The sequence below is a fragment of the Netta rufina genome, assembly GCF_964035555.1.
Source record: "Netta rufina genome assembly, chromosome: 14".
NCBI lineage: Eukaryota > Metazoa > Chordata > Aves > Anseriformes > Anatidae > Netta > Netta rufina.
This window is the reverse complement of record NC_140137.1, coordinates 5492642-5510009: the sequence shown is the minus strand read 5'-3', so window position 1 is coordinate 5510009 and position 17368 is coordinate 5492642. Positions and strand designations below refer to the sequence as shown.

The window sequence follows — 17368 nt, the reverse complement described above, 5'->3', positions numbered from 1 at the left end:
ATCACTGACATATCTTTTGTCATCGATTAAAAGCCCAAAAGACCATTGAAAGTGTTCATGAACACCCAGTGTTTATGTAAGGAGAGGTTTAGAAGGACTATCAGAATTTACAGCATAATGAATATAATTGCAAAATAAACCTCTGATATCCATAGAGAATTAATTTTGTAGTCATCAGAGAAGAACCAGGGTTTTTAAAAAATAATATGATGAATCCTTGCACTTTGACTTTGACAGGCATATTCTTGATTACTAGCTACGGAGGTAATGGAAGGTATATTATACTCTGGAGGATCATAAATCTTTGTGATTTAAATAAAATGAGGCTTAAGAGAGCAGAGTTCTCCTAATTTGCTATAAATTGACAATTGTGATTTATTAACAAGGACAAGGAAGTCACTAAGAAGTGCTGCTGCCATGCCCAATTATTGTTTAATCAGGTGCCAGATGTAGCTAGACTGACACAGAAGACAACTAGCTATACAGTGCTGAAGATGATGGGATATAAATAACTCTTATCTGTGTTTTTACTTCAGACACTAATGCTGTGAAAGTTTTCAGAGACAGTTAAATCAGCCAAATGGTAGGAGGAGAGGTGCAGCAACAAAACCAATAACAGTTTATCTTCTTTCATAATCCAACATCAATGCCATTTAGCAAATAGTACTTCTCACAATGTTCGTGAGCAGTAGGTGGATTTTCTTGTTCTGCTTCTGTGTCAAAGTATAAGTACAGCTGTATAAAAGCAATACTAAACAACAACAACAAAAAGTTGCCTAAGTAAATTCATATTTATTTTAAATCTTTTTTTTTTTTTTTTTTTTTTTCCAAAACCAGAAATGGATTAAATGAATTATTTTTTCAAGTTAAATTAATTGGCTTGTAAGCAGCAGTCATCAGAAGGTGCTCTTTTATTACCCTATTGGGACAGATGACAGATGAAAGAGAAATAGTTAATTCATAACCTAACCACTGAGTATCCTCACCTAGAGGCATCCAAGGCGTGGATGTCTGTAGCAAGGTGTGTGTTCAGAAGAGGGAGTCACGACCTCTTTGCAAACAACAGATGATCAAAACCTTTCTGCTTCCACCTGGCAATCTAAAAGCAGTCTGATCCAAAATTACTGTGATATTATCCTTGCCTTGCCAAATAATTTGTATATATGCCTAAGCAGATGGATCTAGCATACACCCTGCCAGCTCTTGTAGTTGTTTGACCTTGCCAATGAGCGTCATCTGCATCTTTTCCAGATTGAGGCTTAGCCATTGCATCCATGGCTAGAAAGAGCATAAATAAGGAAACAGTACCACCTGTATCTACTGAAGAGCTTTAGACTACTGTGTACCAGTTGTAAGCTGTCTACTTATATCTTTGTATCAGTGCAATCAATTAGGAAATCGGTTTCAAATGGTTTCATTGGTAAAATGACGGTAGGCTGATTCCCAGTAATATATTTCTTAGTCCTTCCTGTAAGAGATTTTAGATTAATTTTTATTTTTTAAAGTTAGCTTAATCCTTCACTCAGTTTGCAGCATCTCTAATTATTTGATATCTAAGTATTCCCTTCACAGAGCTGAGTAGCTTTGTTTGCAACGATTGCTGAGGTGTCCAAGTCCTTCATGCTGCATTTAGCATAAGATGACACGTTAGCATTCATAACTTGCTTTATGATTTGTAGTACACTTAAAACTTTTCCTTTTAAAAATCTTGACGTATTAAATACTGAGTTTCTTTACAATGAAAGGCTCTGAAATACACAATCATGAACAGAACTTAATGAGAGAATTTTTCCTATGAAGCTCGTAGCAGGGTGTATTTGCTGTGTAGCTGAATTCATGGCATCATGTTTCCTTGGTTAATTACACAATTCATTCTGTTTCTCCTTTGCATTTATAGTTTGTCAATATATTTATTACAGGGAAACCTCTGAGTACTTAGTCTTATTTCCTAGCTTAATTTTCTAGTGGAATTGAGATTTACAAGATCGAACTTTGTGTAAAACATCTCTTTCCCTTCCTGCCCTGGGAATATTTCAGTTTACTGTCTAATTCTGACCATTTATGACAGGGGGATAAAGGTCTCAAATGGAGAAAGAAGATGCTGTTAAAAATACCACTAGGTAAAAGACAGTAACATCAGTTTATACCTTATATAGCTGAATGCCATAACTTGAGGAAAACCTTGGATCATAGTTCTCACTTTCCTAAGCACAAAAGAAGCAAAATTCATGTCAAAAAGCCATTGAGGATTTTAAACTGAACTGTATTATTTCTGTGTATTCTTTTGTTTCTGGATGTTTTTCCCCCTCTCCTCTCACCCCATCTTTTCTCATTCTTTTATATAAAGCACCAGGAATCATGACTTGTTTACACACCACATTTAGCTCCTTACTCTGCTTATTAGACCTTTGTAGGTCTGAATGTATGAACAAATCCCACTGGCACATGCAGATATAGTTTTAACACTCAAGCAATCAGTCTAAGTCAATAAATTGTTTAATAAAACACTTCTAAAGCTCTGTGGAAGCAGAATGAAGCTACATCTGTGTTTGTAAGAGTTTCTTAATTTCACAATATTAGGATTTTAAAAATGTAAAGCTGGCAGATACTTTAAGCTTGAATAGCATTCCTGAGTGCAGTCATAGAACACACTGTACATGTGTTTATCTTTCTGTAAATTTTCTTTCATGCATCTCATGAAGTACATTTACTTGGTCTTTTCCCTTTAATTAATGGTTGTTTATTATCTTCTCTCCAGGACACTAATAAGACTAGTATATTAATGTTGGGTGTGGTTGCATTACTTCCACTATTAGGAATGTCAAGGACTAGGTTTGCAATACGGTATCTTTGTAGCCGGTAACTTTTTTCTGATTTTCCTAAAATATTTAGCTGTATTTAGAGCATGGTAATTAAGTTGTTTATGAAAATTTCCTACTTCTTAATTTAAAATCTCTATCAGCTTTATTTGTCTTGGTCTCGTATTTTTACTAAACACATGAACACTACCATCTGTTCTCTGCATATATTATCTAAATAAAATTTATTATGAACACATTACATATAGTTAACAACTTAAATAAACGTTAGTGTTTTTTTCTTCTATAGTTCATTTTCCAGCATGATTTAAAACGCTGAAGTCATTGAACAAGGCTGTAATCAGCTGGAAGGTCTTCCTGTTTGCAGACCACTGAAGTTAGAGAGATTTCTGCTGTTTGCAGGTGTCTCCATCAGTGGCTGCCTTGGGTTCGTGCAGCAGCCAGCGGTGAGAGCTTTCTGTTCCAGGTTGCTGCCTTGTGGCTGTGGTATGCTCCATGCTGCCATCTCTTAGCTGTGCCTGCAGCTGCTAGAAACCAGGGAAGGATCACAATAAAGTGAACGCAGGTCAGCTCTCTGCCATGTGATCCTGAATGCAATCTCCACAGACAATGTTGTTATTTGTGAAAATTAATTTAAAAAAAGAAAAATTGTGTTGGCTGAAATAGTATCAAAGCAAATGAGCTCTTTTTAATCACATTATTCTTTGTTCTTCCTGCTGAGGTCCATAATAGTTTTTGTTGCTTGTTCTTGTGTGTTTTGCTAATTATGATGTCATGTTTTCCAGTGCTGGGTACTTGTAAAGGCCAGCATTTGGCACAGCAGTAGTGAGCAACAGCTTGTATACACACTAGTGCCCGGTGTGGTTAATTGCTGTTAAGTATAAAGGAAGAACTGACACTTTCCAAGCATGGTGGACAGTTCCTGTTCTCATTCACTGAAAATCTGGAGTTGGATTAGCTCAGCTAAAATCTGGACCAGTTGAGGTACTTCAAATTTAAAGAGTCAGCTGGAATCTGAACTTATAAGTCTCCTGATTAGTTGCAGAAATTCTGTGTTTCAACACCTAATCCTTTCCTCTTCTCCAGAAAATGAGAGAAATTATATAAACATATTTTGGATCTGATGCTTTCTTATCAGACTAAAGAAAAATTTATTACAGCTTAATAGAAATAAAATATTGCACACAGAGGGACCTTCATGCTCTTTCTGTGAATTGCTGAGACAGTCATGTTTTCTTGCCTGTCCTTGAAACGAAGTCTGCACCTCTTCTGATTCAGACTTCATTAAAAGGCTCTTTAGTCTTGAAGCAAATATACAATATTCTCCTTTGTAAGAATAGTTCTTTCTGGGGAATGCAATTCAAAGAGTTTTTCCCAATCCATGGATAAATTAATTTTACTGATGTTTGACAGCAATTCCATTTTTCCAGTAAGAATAGTCTTTCTGTAAATTGAGACTAGAAAATTGCATTATTCATTTGAAAGATGTTTCTAGAATGTCTTTAGGCTTTTCTGGGTAGTGGCATTCTTATACGGGAATAAAATGGCCTTGCTTTGCTATAGATTTATTAGTAGCAATATTTTCTGCAGCTTCTCTGCTCTCAGAATTCTTTGGTTTTCAGTCTTCTGTGCTAGAGAAATTGTACGTGTTGTATGGACTCTCCATGTGCTACTGATAATGTCAACTGAGAGAAGATAATCCCTAGAGAGGGAATATGTGGTGTTTGCCCATTTATTAAAATGAGTAAACTGAGTCAGAGAGACTCTGGTTTTCCTAAAGCCACATAGCAACTTAGTGTTGTAATTGTCTGATTCAGCAGCACGTACCCTTTGGTTTCCATGGTGCCTGAGGCCCAAGAAGCCAATAATTCAGCCACATTCAGCAAAGAAATGAAAGCTAAGTCTAAGTCATGAGCAATTGCATGTGCCAGTGAGAGACTGAAAATGTCTTGCTCTCATTTGAACATTTATCTTTATTAAATTTTTACAAGAACATTCAAAATAATCTGAATAATTAGCATAGAAGTAATGGGACTGTTTATAGTGTTCAACTGTGATAAAAACTTTCAGGAAAAAAAATGCTGTGGTTTCTGCTTTGTATCTTGCTCTGCTTGGCTTCGGAGAATTTTATATGCTAATGCTACAGGGATGAGGAGTTTGTATGAAATAGAAGTAACTGATGTTAGTGAAGTATCTATAAAATGGTTGTTCTTCAGGGACACGGGAAAAGTACTTGTGATCTGAGAAATATAAGAGGTGGCATCTTCCAGCTCCGCTAGGATAACGTGCTAGGCACACAGGTTTCACAACACAGATGGATAAAGCCCAGGCAGCGTTGCAGAAGAGTAGCGGCAGATTAGAGTTAATGCTGTGTAACTTGCGTCTGCAAAGTGCTGCAGACCGCATGGTGCCAAAATAAAACCTGCATGAGCTTCCCTCGGCAGTTTCCCAATTCTTCCCAGAGACATTAGGGGGCTCAGGATTTCAAGTGGAGAAGCACGGGCTGTTTGGCAAATGCAGTGTGGATGAAACACAAACTGTCTCTGCCAGGTCTTGGGTGAGGACCTTGCATGCTGTCTGCACTGCTGTGCTGGGGGAATGAACTCACAGTGAGCCAGGTATTTCTGTTGTTGTTTGGAAATGTTTCCCTTCTTGTTGAACCAGGGAAAAAGGATGTCCGTGTTGCCTTGTATTTGCACAAATCTAAAAATACAAAGCTTCTGCCTCTCTCTGGGGAGTGCTGGGAGGCAGTGGTGGCTGCCACAGCCTCAGGAAATAGCATTTCTTCTCCTATTTCTGTAACAAGGCTCCTCTGCGGTATTGGATGAACGTATAATTACTGTGTGTCTCAGTTTTTCTCACAGTACGATGGCACTATGTCCTGTCCAACAAAATACTGGAGACTTTGGTAGTATCTGGGGGACTGAAATGTATGATGTGAAGGTGAGAGCCTAGCATCATGAGTGGGCAGACCTGGTCAAATGAACTCTGTAGGAAGATCCCACGTACAGGCTGCTGAGGGCTGGTGGTGTTTCTGTTGTTGTTGCATTTGATAAGGCTTATTGAGACTGCACCAATTTCAAGATGAGCACTCCAGAGACAAATTAAGAGTGCTTCTATTATTTATACAGTACTAAAAGTATGCATGGAGCTTGAGCAGTCGCAGAACCAGCACAGTCCTCCTCCTACTGGCTTGCCACCTCTGGGCTGGGCATGTCATCAGAAATGGGGACACCTGTGAAGAGCTGAGCAAGAATTTCTTCTGTTCAATGTAGGATGTAAGCGAGAAGTGGTCAGTGTTGAACCATTTGAACGACGTGACCAGCCTATTTGTTCTACAAAAGAAGTAAGCAAGATTTCTCAAACAGATATGCAGCCATTGACAAATTGAGCAAATTTATCCTAGTGTGGTTTTCATGAGAGATCTATTTCCTGATAATGCACAAAATCAAGTACTTTTGGTTCAGGGACTTTTGAAACAAGCTAAAGAACATTTTCCTTGTTGAGAGCCAAGTAAGCCTTTCAAGCAACTTTGACATAAAAGCATGAGAAAAGCCATGCAAGGTCTGTAGTGCATTTACCACAGCACTCCGTCTGTACTGCAGGCAGCAAGTGTTTACTTTTAAAGGAAAGGATGCAAGCCTGGTCAGCACTCCTCTCTGGTTCTCCCAGCACCCACCATCATCCAGTTAGGAATGCTGATGTCTGCCTTTTGCCTTTCATATCTGTCTTGACTCTGTTGTCCATGAATTTGCCTAATGGCTCCTAAACTATCTGACTATCTGACATAAACTATCGGTCACAGTTCCTCTTCTGCTAAGGGAAATGATGAGTAACAAATTCTGCATTTACCACCTCCATGATTTTGTAAACACCAATTATAGCACTCCCCCCCCACCTTAGCTCCCTTTTCTCCAGACTATGAAGTCTTAGTCTTTGTAATAAAGTAGTTGCTCCATCCTTTTCTATACCCCACTGTATAACCATCCTGAGACCTCACTGTACATGTAGCCATCCTGAGACAAGCTAATCACTGTCAGTTATCTGCCAAGCACAGTGTTAGGCTTCTCAAAGCCCATTCTTAATTCTAATGTAACATATCTTAAGTGAGAGCAGCAAAGCCTCAAAGCTAGATGGAAAAACAACTAACAGGTGATGCTCTCAGGTGCAGTATATAGCTGAAGCATCAAGACGCTCCATTTCCCCAACACAGCAATCTTAGAAAAATGAGGCTACATAAATGTCTGTTGAGTGTTCCCCGCTCTGGTACATCACACCAGCTATCTAAAGTGTTGCAAAGCCAGTGGAGGAATGACTTCGGATGAGTGGTGTCAGCAAGAAGAGCTGGCAGAGGTAGGACGATGTTCAAAATTAATACACAAAGGTTACCGCTGTTATGAATTGGTGTCATGGGCTGGAATCTGCCCTCTTTGTTTAGGGATTTCCAAATAGATGCACTGTTGTTATTCTTCTCAAGTACAATAATAATGTTTTTTAAACCAAAGCCAAAAATCCCATCAACTTTGACTGAATTAATGTTTCTCCTGAGATATTTTTCTCATCTTGATTGCAGTCATGTATCAGCTTTCCAGTAGATGAGCTGGCAGAAGGCCACTGCTAACAGGATCTTCGATAGGAAGAGTAAAGAAATCTCTTGAACTTGTTTTGATTGCACAGATCCCTTGACTACTGTCAGACTTTCAGTTGTCTTTATTCCACCTTACTGTGACAGTAACTGAAGGGAAAGAACAACCTCTTTAGTGCTTTTGCCAATTTTACAAATAGCTTTTTCTAATCAGTAGAATATAATGATCAGAGAAAGATATCTATGCCCTGAAGAGTCAATAAAAAGTCAGTTGGTAACAGTGAAGGTTGTCCAAGCTAGTGAAGTTCAGTTGGAACTGATGTATATTTTAGGGTAATCTTTAAAAAGGAACTGATTGAAAGACAATATCAAACAGGATTCGGTGTGATCCATAGAGAAACTCAAACTCAGCTCCCAGGATAAAATGGATTTTCTCCTTTAAGTTTTGACAACGTCTAGTAATGAATATGGTGCATTGTTACTTTTTTTTTTAACTGAGTACCTGGTAAATGCAGTTGAATGAGTGCTGACTCTGTGGTCTTGAGCTGACTGTGCATGGCCTTCTGCCTATCTTTGGTCATGATTCATTCTTTTCAGTGTAACTATCACTGGGGGTTAAAGTGTGCTAAAGTACCGATAAAACCAGCTGTTTCCTTAAAACAATAAAATGGGAGAGTTAACCAATATCTTGAAACTCAAATGACACCAAGATACCCACCTGTCTCATTGATTAGAATAATCGCCCTGTCCAAATTCTCATTTAAGTGATGAATGTATCTGCCATCAATAAAAAACATTAGGTGATGTGATGCTTCTGAAGACCATAGCCCTACTGTAAGTAGCCTCACAAATAGGGTGAGGGAGCTATAGGTATTGATTCAGATGGAATCTTACTAACCTTTCTTTCTTCTGAATTTTCCCAAACAGGGTCGGGACTGCAGTGTGCCCATTAATTCTTGCATTCAAAACCCATGTCAGAATGGAGGGACCTGCCACCTCACCGAGGCAAATAAGGATGGATTCAGGTAATAACACAAAGTTCATTTAAAATGAGATGATAAAATAAATGTTTCTACTTTACGTTAACGAACTATAATTACTACTTTGTAAAAGCTGCTGTACATTACAATTCTATCTGCCAGACAAAAAATTTAATCTGGTTTCAGTGGTGACATATTGTTTCCTTTGAAACAGGCCTCCTTATTTTCTCATAATGGGACATGCTCTAAGAGCTATTTTGAGTGGTCTCCCTGATCTGCATTGTGTTATCTGTATGCTAATTTTCCTTGGGGCATTTCAAATGCACGCATACCCTTTTTTGTATTTGTAAAATAAGCATCTGTTGCTTGACAACCAGATGCAAAATGTTTTCATACTGAATCTTGTAGACAAACAGGCTTTAAAGAAACAATTAAAAAATGTGGAGAGATTGCCACATCTTTTTGGGCATAATGCTTGCAAAGAGAATAACCTTTACAGCTGGCTATTATGGGTTTCAGTTTTCCCACATAAGAAAGATGTAACATAGATGGGGAGACTCCAAGAGGAATTTAGATTTTTTTTCATGCAGCTGTTGGGAGATTAGTGCTCCTACAAGTCCTATTTTACAACTAAGAAAATACGAGTTCAAGGCTTTGGCCACTAGTTTTCATTAAAAAGTTGCTAGAAATTTTTTTAGAAAATCGTTCCTCAAATTTTCACTGATTAGGTCCTCAGAATTCATGCTATTTCTTGCACAAAATATGTGTAAGCGCACACCATGATGATGTTTCAGTTACACATATGAAAGCCTCACTTCTAAGAGCATGTCTGTATTATTCAGGCTGTCGCCGTGTATTCTCCTATATATAACTTCTCTCAGCAAAAGACAGAGGGAGGGACAGCGGGAGGGAGACCCACAAGTGCACAGTTTATAAATGGGATAAGAAGAGAGTCAAGACAGTACATTTTTGCAGTTCAGTTCCAGTTTGGTTTCAGCCGTGATTAGGATTATTCCAGCTGAGGTTGACTGTTAACCAGATCAGCAAACCCATATCATCTTATGTCAGAAAATACAATTTCTTCAAAACAGAAAGGGCCAGGTGAAAATTTGGGTGACTGACAGGACTTCAGGTGCAGTCAGAGACTGCACTAACCCCATCCTCCTCCCCAGCCAAAGGCACAACACCTTTATATTTCCAGCAGAGCACTGTAGCTTCTTCCTGACTCCCCAAACCCTTCATCAGGGAATGAGGCACAGAATAGCTTCCCTCTTGCCCTGTGGGTGGGGGTGGGATGAATGGTGAAGAAGAAAAAGGGAGAAGTACCCCAGAGCTTCTCTGTCTCTGGGCTTGCCAACCCTCAAGAAAATTCTCCCTCCTACTCCCCCCCCCCCCCCCCCCACACACACTCTCCAGAAGCAGTTCCAGCACACGCTAGAAGCAGAAGCGAACTGATGATACTACAGTGGAAAAGTGTGCATTGATGGTGGTGAAAGGGACACTGCTGGGCTCTGTTACAAACAACAGCCCGAGGCTTTCCACCATACCACTGGAACACAAGACGTGGCCGCATGTTTCCATGAGGCCATCTGGAGCTCTGTTTGAGCAGCTGCAATGAGACCCAGAGCAGAGCAGCAGAGGATGTCCTCTGGGTACAGACATGTGCGTGGGTCACATTAGTGCATGGGGGTGGGATGCAGAGGTTCTGCAGACCGTAGCGCGTGCAAATGGTCATGGTCATGGCACTCTAGATTTTGGTGAGACCACCGCTCAGCACTGGTGATCTGATAGTCCTCTTCTTGATTCAGGTCATAACAAGCCCAGCAATTTTAGGAGTAAAAGTTCAGGTTTTGTTCAAGAGGTTTGTTCAATGTTCTATTGCTCTATAGTTCAGTTTCCCTTTATGTCACCCTCATGTAATACTGGTTAGATGGCTTTGGCCAGCTTGTACCAAAGCAAAACTGTATTGTATTATCTGTCACTCAGTACTCATTTTGCAAAACCTGGCTGACACTAAAAATGTGCTAGTAAAACATTTCATAATATCTGTAATACTGGAATAAAAGGCTTCAGTTTTTATTTTGGTTCAGGTTTTTATTCATCATTTTTTTCTTCTTCCATGGTAGAAAGTTTTTTTAAAAAAATGCTTTGAATGAGCTGAAATAAAAGCTACTGTTGAATTTTTCTCGTGAAGTTCACATTTTCAGGGGCTTTACTTTGGTTCCAAATGGATGTAGTTTTTGAGATCCTTTACAAAACAGCAGGAGTGGTTATGTTGCTTAACAACGTTTGGGGCTTTTTAGGGAAGATTTCTGCTTTTATAGTTATTTATATAGCTTGGGTTGGTCTAATAAAATACCCATAAAACCATATCTCATCAAAATATTTATTCATAAAATTGAATGTTCAGCTTATGCACTGCTCTAGTTCCTCACTGTGTTTCAATACAGACAGTCCACTAAGGCATCCTTGTCCCTCCCTGCTCTGCAGAACAGGAGTGTGAGGCTTTACCTTTTTTTAGAGAAGTGTGGAGTGGGGATGGAACGGTCCATGAAGGGAAAAAAAAAAAAAAAGATTTATTTTTATTTTTTTTTTTTATGGTGGGAAATCTCTTCTCCAGTGGATGGCAGCAGTCAGAGTTGCAAGAGTTGCATGCATGTAAGTTGTGCTCCTCAAGATGGGAAAACGTTGCATTAGATTATAAGCTGTGAGGAAGTAGATGTCAAAAACATTTTCATGAGAGGCCTCCTTAGATTTTTCTGTTGTGTGGCCTGTAAAAGAAATTATATCTTCTGTATATTCTGTTCTCAAGGGAAATATATTCATATACAAACTCTGCTGCCAAACTTGTCAAATCTTTACTCTTTTAAAAAAAGAAACTTAAGCCAAAACTCCCTGCATATGAAATGCCAAGCAGTTTAACTCTCAAGTTTCTGTAGCCTTAGACAAGAAAATTACCTTTTAAATAATGGTAAGGTGGTGATGTTCACCAGGCAAAGACAGGAAATTCATAGTTATGACTGAGATTCCAGCCTGACTTGCCTGCTGTGTCTGGTACCTGCGAGGGTTCGCAGCAGCAGGGGACTGAATCGCTCAGATTTGTTATAGCAGTAGGTCCTGGAGGGGCATTCTAAGGGCACAGGTTCAGCTGGAGTTCTTCAGTCTTTCTTTATTCTTGCAGGCTTTTTTTTTAATCTAAATTATTTTCACATACTCTCTTTATTTTTTCTTTTTTCTTTTTTTCTAGGGAGGGACATTTTCTGCATTACAGAATAGTTAAGTGTCACTGTGTGACTCAGAGGATTAGAAACATGAAGTTCTTCCTCCCGTTAAGTTCTAAACTAATCTGTGTCTGCTATGACAAAAGGTTGCCAAAAAAAGGTGCTTATTGAAACTGATAAAACGAGATGGTCAATCAGACATGTCTTGCTCATTTAGCATGCCTGTAAGTGAGACTTTGATGAAAGAGGCAGAGCTGTCAGCTCTGCTTCAGAGTTAGCCACAGGCAACCAGCTTATCTTTGATAGCCTACGGTGTTGGGAAACAGTTTGCACATTACTTTAACTTTTCTCCATATACAAAGATCTCCATTGTCCAGAGCATTTTCTTTAGTGTTTTCCACAAACTTTAAGTTCCTTCATAAATGAAAAACTCTGGACTCCCTACTGTTAATTCAGCCTAGTTTAAGGAGAAGTGTTGCACTTCCAGGCTTACAGGCTACTCTGTTGGAATACAGATGTAGAAAGCTCCTCTACCAAGAAAAAGTAATATTCTTCAAAGAATTTATCATCAGTATTTAGAAGTTGTTTTTTGAAACATAATGTACTGTATGTATGCCTATTTTAATAAACAGATTTTTAACTGTTTCATTGCACTTTGAAAAAAAATGACTATAGTGAACTTACAAAATTGTTAGTACACTGCAGCTCCAAAAGTTTTCCCCCAAAATGTTGTAATTAAATTCTGTGTTCCATCCTATCTTCAAGAGAATAATGATGACTTTGAGCGTTATTTATTTATTTATAGGAAAGTACAACACTAATGCAAAATCCCTAAACAAGAATAAGGAAGTGGACCTGTATTAGTTTAGATCACAGTGTCTTAGGAAACGGTTCTTTCCTGCATGGCTCCATTGTTTCTCAGGTCCAAATGAAAAGCTGTCTCTCGCTGCCTCACTATTTATTCAGAACACAGTTTTCATCATTGTCTCTGGAATTAATTTTCTCTCTCGGTCAGCTGGAACCCAAAAGTTTGATGACCTTCCAGTCACTCTGCAAACTTCATTTTTTTTCTAAGCTTTTTCTGGAGAAATACATACAAACGGTCCCAAACTGCAACTCTTTCAACATATGGTTCAATCCAGGTCCCACATTGTATGTTTTATCATTTAATTTCAGTCCTCATATTTGGCACATTTGAATGCAAATCAAAATAAAGAATTATACATAAGCAATAATTTAAAGACTCTCTATAATACATAGGGACCAGTAGCCAAATGTCATTAATTATGCTGACATTTCCTTCAGTATGGAATGTGTCCTAATACTGAGCAATTGTATGCTAACAATCCCACATGTATTATTACTAATGGTAACTCTACTGAGTTGAGTCATTACTGTGATAGTATTTAATAATGTCATTTTTAATTGCATACATGCAAGCTATCCCAGTCCTTTTGTGGAAGGAAAATGGTGTTATAGTCACATAAAAATAACCAGCACAAAGCCACTCTTGTTGCTTTTCTTTAAATGGAGAGAAAAAAATTGTGCTCCCAAACTGAGACCTTGGATGCCAAGATGCAGCCTGGAGCATATTTTTATGGCTGAGTTATAAGCCCCTGAAAATGGGGTTTTGTAATCGAAAAGGGTGACATGATGAATGTGCCACTGTATTTAATTAGATGTCTTTACCCCTTCCCCTACAGTCCTGTTCCCACAAAAGATGCTGTGCCAGCTCTTCTTTCATATCTGCTTCTTATAATCCTCAGCATCATTGCGGGGTCAGCAAGAGGAGATATTTTATTGGCAACAATGTGATAGAAATGGGAAAAGAAAATATTTCTTGATTTGTTGGGTCCTAAGTTGGACTGATTTGAGCCATTTGGTTTTGGGTATTCATGGTGAGGAGTTTCTAAGTCTCATGACCTGTGAATGATCACGGCAGAACTGAAGGAAGGCTGGCCTGTCCTCTACCCCTCTAGGAGGTCCTAATATTGTGGTTACTCAGGACACATTCTCTACTCTTTTTTTCTTCCTCTTTGTTATTCCCTTATTTTCTGAGGTTGCCCAGAATCCAGGCTCATCCTCAAAGCCCAACCTACCACCTTTCTGAAGGGCAATGAGCACTGTACCATCCCAACCCTTGGAGCCCCTGCACTCCACTCAGTCTGTGGCACTCAGCAGGAAGAGAAACATACGCCGTGCTGAGGGCAACCAGCACAACAGTGCTGCAGGTTTTCTTCACAGACTCTGAAGCTTCCTATTTCTCCAGGGCATTCCCCAACTCAGCTCCCTGGCACTCACATACAACAGAATAACCACTCCATGAGTACTCTGGCCATCTGAATTGAAAAAGTACATTGCAGTCATCTCTGCATTGGAAACTCTCCTGCTTTCAGGAAGCAGTGGCTGGCAATTAGTGTGACTGCTCTGGTGCTTTCTGTTTTTCATCCTCATCAATCAGCAGTGTTTTACATTTATTCAGTTCCTTTTCTGCCACCAGAACTCACATGGGAACGGAAATGAACAGCTCAGTAAATGTGTAGTTTGGACTGGGACTTGAAACAACCCTTCCCTTCTGCATACATGCTTTCTGTGACTCGCGAACAGCAATATTGACACTTCAAATATCATTGCTGGCTTCTTGGAAGCCACTGAAATGACTGAAGCACTTAACACATGTTTTTAGACTCTCTTTTAGGAAACCATGGCCACCACCTATCCACCACTTACAGTTAGTTTAAAATATAAAGGTTCTCTTGGCAAACCCAACTTTTAGATCTAGAAAAGAAACTGAGATTGAAAAAAAAATAAAGTCATTTGTCAGCCACTTAGCTTCTTATGCTCCCTCCAGGGACCGTACGTCACAGTTTTGTGAGATAAAATATTTACTGCAATTATTCTTCAATAATGTCCACATCCTCACAGAACCGTTACTAGCTCTGATATTGTTTGTTTGTGTTTAGCTTTAGTTAAATCATCTAGACATCATCAGCTCTTCTACAAATAGACATTGGAGGAGCTGTGGAAGTACTGAAACCTCATCGTACTCATAAAAGCAACCATTCCCAAACATTTCTTGTTTGGACAAGTGACAAAGCGGTAATGAGAAGAAAATGTTCATGTCTGTAAATTTAGTTCAAGCTGTTGTTCTTTCAAGAGAGCAAGCCATCTGAAAGCTGCCAAGTTGCCCTACGATTATGCAGTCCTCAATAAGCAAGTATGCACGTATTTGCAAAATCATTAGCAGAGGAGCCAAGGACTTGAATATTCTGATGAGTGTTCACTCTCCTGCCCTGAGGCTGTTTCCTTCAGTTCTAGGGTTATCAACAAAGAAAGCAAAGGGCAACACAACAAAAGGTGTCTACAGCTGATGCTTTTATATCTCATGTAAATAATTGCATGACCTCATGAACCATCAGATTGCATCCTTCACCAAACACGTAGTGTTAAAGTGCTTCACAGTGGACATGATTTTGGCTCCAGCAACTCTCTTGTATATCTTTTAATTTCAGTTTTATACCCAAAACCTCCCGCCTCTTCAAATCCATGCTAACTTGTATTATGTTTTGTCTTTCTCCAAAGCTGTTCGTGTGCCCTTGGGTATGAGGGAGAGAGGTGTGAAATAAACCCAGATGACTGTGAAGATAATGACTGCGAGAATAACTCTACATGTGTGGATGGGATCAACAACTATGTCTGTCTGTGCCCTCCTAATTACACAGGTAAGGTGTGCAATTAAAGAACAGGAATCTGTGAGGAGTCTCTGTAGTGCCTGAGAGGAAGTGTCCAAATACATGTTTATTTTGTCCATAAGTGCATAATTAACCAAAAAAGGTAGTCCCGTTTTCAAGCAACGTGGATGTCCAACTGGTGAGTTACTGGAGAGATGTCAGTTCTGCCAATATTGCAATACACTTGTAGTCACAAACACAACCACTATTCTGAGACAAAATTTTGATACTTCATTATAAAATACACTTAAAAAATACTAAAGTTTAAAGGGTCAGAAAAATTTGTACTTCTTCACATTCATTCTCTACATTTACTACAGAAATATTCTCAGTACTGAGATGAGTCTGATATGAATCGGATATGAATCTTGTAAAATTAAAATAGTTCCAGTTTAAATTATGGTAGCTTTTGGGGCATGGCTTTCACCTGAGATCTTAAAGGTCTGCATATATTAAATAAGCTGAGCCTGACAATTTGCTGTTTAAATTCATTATCTCCATTTCACAGGTGTCAAAGCAAAGGCTGAGAAACCTTAGACTCATAGTTTTAAGAAAGCACACATGTAAACTAGCCCAGTTAGCAGATGTGCAGCCACTTGTGAAGCCCACAGTGACAGAAGTTGGTAACTGAGTTTGCAGCAGAATGACTGCCTCTAGTGCCCATGTTACATTTCAGATAAATTTCTTCCTAAAACTTCTGCAAGGGTAGAAACTAACTGCAATCTGAAAATGCTTTTTCTCAAGTCATTACTGGAGTACACTGTTGACTCATTCAAACCGCGTTAGCATGACCTTCCTGGCTCAGCATGGAGTGGTAAGGAAACACCTGCAACAGTTCCTAGTTCCATCCTTTGAAATGGGTTTATTACCTTCTAAGCATGGAGAAGTAATGAAGGGCTTCTTGTACACTGGAATATATTACATGTCAAGGGATTTAATGAGGATCAAGCTTGAGTGGCTGAGTAAGGCAGGGGGAAAGCTTCTAGAATTTCCAAACTCTTAAAATACTTTTGTGGCTGATACAAAGGAGGCCCATGTAAATCTTTAGCTGAGAAAAGCCTTATGACTTGAATGTACATTTATTGGAGTTCTAAAATGATCTTTCTGCCAAAAACTGAAAAATTTAGCTTAGCAGAGTAAAGAGTTTTGCTTATAGCATGTTGAGCCCATTGTGCTTACTTGTGCACTATTTATGTGAGCTATTCTTGGGTGGTTTCAAACAAAACTCTATACAAGGCGGCAGAGCCTGTACATTTACAAGAGGAAATATATTTGCCTAGCCAAGGAAAGATCTATCAAGTAACAACTGAATCCAGTATATATGTAAATGCTGTTTCCTTTTCACAGGCTTATTGCAGATTACTTTTTTTTTTTTTTAGTTTTCAAAGAAAGGCAGGAAAGAACTAGATTGGGATTTCTTCTCAAATGGCAGTCTGGCTAGGGGTCAGAGAGTTCACAGATACTTCAGAACCAATTTTGAAACATTTCTAGTCAACTTCCAGGTTTTTGGTTTTTTTTTACACCTGCATATTGTCTGTGCTGTGCCTATGGTTCTTCACAGGAATTTGTCAAATACTTGAGTATTTCAGATCCCAGTCTTGCATGTTCTACACACACAATTGCATATACCACCCAGTAAGCTTTTGTTGCTGGAGTGCAGGCAGTAACTTTGACTGCAACAGAAAGAGACTGAGCCTTTGAAGAATAGCAGGAAATACCTCTGGAAAAATATAGTATAGATAGTAAGTGAAGAAGGGCTGAAAAAATGGGGGTTAGCTTAAATTAGAAATCTGAAGAGTTTTCAATAGTTCATGCTGGTTAAAAATAGGAAGAATTTAGTGAAGCACAGTAAAAGAATTGCCTTAACCGGGTTCACCTCCATTTTGGAGGTGGGTATTTCATCAAACGTGATCAGTCACCTGGAAGGACTCACTGCAGTGCAGCTGGCTGGGCTGAAATATCCCTCGGAGATACACCTGGCCCTCTCCGAGCAGAAAGGCAGAGAAAGCATAAAGTAGCTGCAAGAACTAAA

At 39.0% G+C, this 17368-nt stretch overlaps 1 protein-coding gene across 1 annotated transcript in view; it reads left to right on the top strand.

Moving 5' to 3' along the window:
- Positions 1 to 17368, top strand: part of SLIT3 (slit guidance ligand 3) — a gene marked incomplete at both ends in the record, with an annotated part of 518009 nt that overhangs the window by 451160 nt on the left and 49481 nt on the right. Inside the window, 2 exons of the mRNA XM_084295482.1 lie at positions 8332 to 8429; positions 15188 to 15327. Coding sequence (XP_084151608.1) covers positions 8332 to 8429; positions 15188 to 15327 — 238 coding nt within the window. The remainder of the gene's footprint in view (positions 1 to 8331; positions 8430 to 15187; positions 15328 to 17368) is intronic.